At 44.9% G+C, this 6128-nt stretch overlaps 1 protein-coding gene across 1 annotated transcript in view; it reads left to right on the forward strand.

The window, feature by feature from the left end:
* Positions 1–2057: 2057 nt before the first annotated feature.
* mkxa (mohawk homeobox a) overlaps positions 2058–6128 on the forward strand; it is a gene marked incomplete at both ends in the record, with an annotated part of 23428 nt that continues 19357 nt past the window's right edge. Inside the window, 2 exons of the mRNA XM_084443461.1 lie at positions 2058–2233; positions 4479–4638. Of these exons, the coding sequence (XP_084299587.1) occupies positions 2058–2233; positions 4479–4638 (336 nt within the window). The remainder of the gene's footprint in view (positions 2234–4478; positions 4639–6128) is intronic.

Here is a 6128-nt window from a genome sequence, read left to right on the forward strand (position 1 = left end):
AGTGCTGATATTAACTAACCTTAGTTATCTAGCTAAGATGACCAAACTTATTTTCAAAGCTAACATTAGCTGTTTGGAATGGATTATGTGGACGTGGTTAGCTGTGTGTGTTTTCCCGCTCATTTAGTCTCCCGCTCGCTAAACCAATAGTCTTTTTCCAGTAGCCATGTTGATGTCATAGTATGAAAAACGCAGGTGTAATTGATAAAATTATTTGTGGTCCCATTCTGTTCATTGTGTCAGCCATTCCAGTGAGCCACTATGCACATTTGCAGGACAATAGTTGTGCTTTCCCCTGGTTAGCAGCTAGTAAAACATTACTGGACAAGTCACCTTCTGTTTGTTGGTTATTGATCTGGCTGTTGCTGTCTAGCTCGGAGCGGTAGTATCTATGGTAACGGGGCACACGCCTGTCAATCGGAATGATTCCAGTTGGTCATTTGCTCAGAGAACTGTCAATCAGTTGTTAATAATCACGCCCAGTTTTGAGTGAGTGAACTTTTTGAGTGGCAGATTCAGACCTCTAAAAACATGTTTTAAAATAATTTGTATGGATGAATTCTGAAATAGTTAAACACATGTGTTTTGTTGTTGCCTAAAGATACCTGGAAAGTGTTATATTGAACCACCATGTTAATCCTTTAAGAGAACCGTTGGGCTTACCCGGTGTGGCCAGACGTCAGAGAGAACCCAGCCAAATGATCGAGAAACTTTCAATTTTAAGTGAATAACATTTGAAATAAACTTAACAGCACACAAAATGGTTATCGTGCATATCTATATGGGCTCATCGCGGTGGATGTAGTCCAGACTCAAACTTCATCATCGAACACTGCAGAGCTCTCTCCCCGGTGCCCCCTTTGCTCGCGCCGCGGAACAGGCATAGAGCATTAACTTTATGTTCGCAGGCTGGGGCGGTGTGCTAGGAAACATGAGAATGGTGACATATTCAGATTCCCGGGAGCGGCAGCGCAGGCCTCTGAATAAAGCGGAGAGGCGACCGCGGTTCGTGCGGTTTCAGCTCAGGATCTTAGAACAGGAACATGTGAGCGGGGCATGGGAAACTGGAAGCAGGATTACACACAACACAGAGACGCAGGAGTGGCGCTGACCAGGTAACAGACAGATCTTTACCGTTTGATAGTATGTCTGACAGCGATGACTACATTAATGGCATAATACTCTATCACTGAAGGAACATGCGCTCTTTGGCAACGGCGTTAGAGGTGCACGGTAGTCCACTGTTCTTATCCCGTGACCGGTGTTATAATCAAGTAAACCATGAATGATTTCGACGTTCTATTTTCAATCGCACGACTTACAGCAGGCTACCAAAAGGACAAAAAACACCACTAGTTCAGTGTGTCAAAATACTTTATCCAGATGGGCCATTGAAATATAGCGCAGGGATAGGCTATTTATCTGCGCACGAGATTTCATAGCAGCATGCGCTCCATGGAATGCACCGTGGATGTAAATTCAGGAGAACTAGGCTACGGACTGGAATGGGATGGAAGCATTGCGCACGAGTAGCCATCCGGCTAGACCGGTAGCTGGTGTGGCAGAATCTCCTTTCTGTGATTCATTGAGTTTATCTCATAAGATTGCTTGATTAGACTTTTTTATATAATGGAAGCGTCATGGTTGTTTTAGGAAAGTAGGATAATTGGATTTAATAGTAGGGCTATATGGCGCCGTTATTGATTTTGTTGTGAGTGGGGATTTATTTTACTGACCTCTCATCATACATGCTTTTTGAATCAGGCATTGGTCTTGTGAAGTATTTCCTCCCTTAAGAATGCAATGGACGTGTCTCGGTTAGGACGCATCACTGCAGTTGTGCATTGCTTTAAATTCTGGAACCTGCAGTTGTGAAGCTATAGAGCTAAAAACGGTCCGTGTGATTCTGATCATCTGAATGTCTTTTGAAAATATGCATATTCCACTTGCTTCACAGGAAGGAGACCAGGATACTGTGGCAGCTTCGATAAACTCAAACTCTTCCAGAGTTCAAGACTTTTACGCAGAGAAGAATACGGAGGAATACGGAACCAAAGATGAACACGATCGTGTTTAACAAGCTGAGTAGCCAGGTCCTGTTTGAGGAGAAGGCGAAGGAGGTCGAACGGAGCAGCAGAAATTATCTGGAGGTGATTGATGGACAACATCCAGACCTTATCTCAAGCAATCAAGCAATCAAAGACAACAACGCCATCAGACACAGGAGGACAGGGTATGTACAACCGACTGAATGTTAAACGTTTCATAAAACAGCAGACAACTTCAACAGGTAGCCTATGCAGCAATGTCTGGTCGATCTGTTGCTTATTGGTATCCGTACAAGGGAGTTAAATGGGATCTCTGTGTTGGCTCTGTGTGGATGGTGTAATGCCCAAAAGTAAAAATACAGACAAGTTCACATGCGGGGATAACCTATATTGCCATATTAGACTGTTTTCTGGTGAAATTAGTTCCTAATACATAATTACGCAGAGGCTACAAACGCATTATAAGACAATTTCTGATTAAAAATATCTTATTTCAAATGGTATAAAATAACCGACAAAAATATGGTTTGTCTGCCAAATTACAGTAAGAATAAAATAATGTATTACATTTCATTCCTCCATATTAAGCCATATTGCTAATCAAACCAGAAGTCTAACGCATATTTCATTTTCCACAAGTCCAATATAATCGTATTGTTTTAGGAAATTGGAGGAAATTAAAATTTGCCATATCAGCCTGTCTTAAATTAAAATGTTGATATTCACAGATAATCTCTAGATGAGTATCTAGGCCATCCGTGTTCAGTAGCGTGTTTAAAACACGTCGCCGTCTGTTTCCAATAAATAAATGTGCCCTTCAACTCCATGTGTGGTCTAGTCAATCACGTAGGCCTATGTTTTTTTTCAGAGAGGGAGAAATAGAAAAATCATGTCATCCGTTCTGCGTCTCTAATCTCAGCCTGCAAAGAGTCCAAATATTTCCCGAGGTGTTTACAGTGCACTCAACACGTAGCGCGTGTTATTTACAGACTAGGATACAGTAGTCCCTTATAGGCTTGGATGTGCCCCAGCGACGAATCAAGCGTGATGCTGTGTGAAACTCGAGTGAACTTGTGCAAACATCCTACACACCAACGCCGTCTGACTGCGAGTTATTCAACCGCTCTGTGTGTGTGAAAGGCGAGACAGGAATAACACAATGGACGCAAGGTGCCGCTTCAGGGGGAGTATCACCACTAATGAAGAATATTAATATAAATACGAGGTGTGTGTGTGTGGCTGTGCGTCGCCGCAATCCAGAACAGGGAGTAAAAAGGTTCTTTAGGATGTTCATACAGATCTAGATTACTAGGAAAATATTAGTAGAACATCGAACCTCGGGCGGGCTTGGGGCTGGAAGTAAATATGTTACATGTGCAGGGTATAGTCTGCAGCTCAGCTCTCTGAAGAAGATAGATGGTGAATATATTACAGCGCCATAGTGACATCTACAGGTCTGCGATGTAGCAGGTCGACAATGAAAACTTTTATATGATCGATATATGCCCATGAAGATAAATTAATAACAACAATATTTTGAGCATTCCATGCCGTTTTTACGTTTTGGTAACTGAACCAACAATATTTTTTGAGGCCCCACGCCTCCTCCGACGGCGCGTGAGGTTAGGTGTTATTATTTGTTTCATTGCGACGTGTTCGTGCGTTGCGGAGGAAAAAGCCAAGCAAAGAAAACAAGCATACAATAAAACTCCTCTCTCCTCTCACTTAATTATAGCGCATTTTGGTGAGAAAATTGCACACTGCAAATGGTCATGTTACGTGTCACCACTCCGAATCTAGCGTTTATTCAAGTAGTCTGCATCTCTTCACTTGGTTGCAGGCTTAATGGAAATAGAAAAGAAAGACTGAAAGAAAGAAACGGAGTGGAAAGAACTATCCATCCATTCAGGGGACACTGACATTCCCATCCCTGTGTGGCCAAACATTCAATGATGGGGAGATGGGAGTGTGCGCGATATGTTGCTCAGGCCAAGTTTAGGTCTGCATTCGTTTCAGATGTGAACTGCTTATTACTATGAATTTGAGATACATGGATGTTTAATTTGTGTTAAAAGCCCCCCCCTCCAAAACAAAACAAAAACGTTGTGCGTCATTGGTGTCTGAGGCATATCAGCGGTGTAGGCTACAAAAGTAACAGGTACAAGTATCAACGGGTTTTACAGCTGTTTGATATTATGTCTTATTTCAGGATGAAGTCTATTTCTTGGGCTATTAGCCCAGGCCTACCCCTGCTCTTTGCACAGCGAAAGGAGGCCAGGGAAAAAATCTGAGTATAGGTTACAGACACGCTGATATCCTTTCATTGAATTTGGTTCCGTTATGTAGATTTTATCCGCAGCAAACAGCGAGGCTGCCTGTCCTTTGACGCACCTGTGTGACGCTGACGCACCTGTTCCCCGCTGTCCGCAGGGGCCGTCCGAACGGCGGGAAAGTGCGACACAAGCGTCAAGCGCTCCAGGACATGGCGCGACCCCTGAAGCAGTGGCTTTACAAACACAGGGACAACCCCTACCCCACGAAGACGGAGAAAATACTGCTAGCCCTGGGCTCGCAAATGACCTTGGTCCAGGTAAGGACTCACCCCTCCTAGCAGACCTCACTATTAGGCCTAAGAGTAGCATTATCAAACCGAATTTACCGGCCAGTATGACTGTGATGATCATGAGATTTAACCACTGCCCCCTCAAAAAAGAAAAAACTGCTTCATTTGATAGCTTGTTGCATTTTAAGTCTATTTATGTCGCCTAATACAGATGTTGTCTGTATCTCTCTCTAATCTTTTTTTCAGTTCTTTGAAAGGTAGGTTATTCTGTGTAAAAAAACAACAAAAACAACTTGAGCTATTTTTGTTAATATAAAACAGTAATTCTTCTGGATCACAATTTTTCCATTGTGAAGTGACAGATCCCAGAGAGCAGTGTCTAGGCTACTCCTCGTGTGTGTCCTGTCCGACACCCACAGAGAGCCTGTGTATTTTCACGCGAGTGTCATAACAGTCTGGACATCCTGCCTTCGGTCTGTTCTGGAGCAGCGCGGCCTGCGTCCTCCTCCCAAATCTGTTCTTCATTTTGCTTCTAATGAAGCCGTTTGTTTTGGGGAGGGTGAGCACAGCCTAGAAGAATGCTTTAGAAGGGAATACACAGCACACACACACACACTCACACACACACACACATATGTACCGAACACGTTTTGTCTGATTGATACCAGTACGAGGGCGAGATGTTGTGTTGCCGTGTCCGGTCCAGCCCGTTTCTAAGCCGTCTCTCTGCGCTCGGTGGTGCGGGTGCGGGCGCGGGCGCGCGGGGGGGGGGGGGGGGGGGGTTTGGACGCGGCATGGCCTGGCTGATGTCTGTGGCGGGAGAGGAGGGCGTTCTCTGAGCGCGCATGCCATCCTTCCCTCCCTCCGCCCAGAGACAACCATCTATCCCTCTCTGCTCATTAGACAGCTTGGACGCCCTCCCTCCTCTCTCTCTCTCTCTCTCTCTCTCTCTCTCTCTCTCTCTCTCTCTCTCTCTCTCTCTCTCTCTCTTCCTTGCTCTTTCTTCCCTCTCTTTTTCTCTTTCTCCATCTCTCTCTCTACTCTCACTCTCTTCCTCTGGTCTCTCCCTCTGGTCTCTCTCTATCTCTCTCTCCTTGCTCTTTCTTCCCTCTTTTTCTCTCTTTCTCCATCTCTCTCTCTACTCTCACCCTCTTCCTCTGGTCTCTCTCTCTCTCTCTCTCTCTCTCTCTCTCTCTCTCTCTCTCCTTGCTCTTTCTTCCCTCTCTTTTTCTCTCTTTCTCCATCTCTCTCTCTACTCTCACCCTCTTCCTCTAGTGGTTTCTCTCCCTCTCTCTCTCTCTCTCTCTCTGCTCCACACTCTTGTCCCTGTCCCAGACACATGCATCCTCCTCCGCCTGGCCCCTTGGTGGGACATGCCCAGGGCCCCCAAGACAAAGGGACCCAGTGGTGTTGGGACCAGTTAACGAGAAACACAATATTGAAATACAGTGAAAGATCAGAAAGATAAGTACTCTAGCATAAGGCTGACCGGCCTGCTTGAAGTCTATTGAGCATGA

The sequence above is a fragment of the Borostomias antarcticus genome (assembly GCF_949987555.1).
Source record: "Borostomias antarcticus genome assembly, chromosome: 9".
Classification (NCBI taxonomy): Eukaryota; Metazoa; Chordata; class Actinopteri; order Stomiiformes; family Stomiidae; genus Borostomias; species Borostomias antarcticus.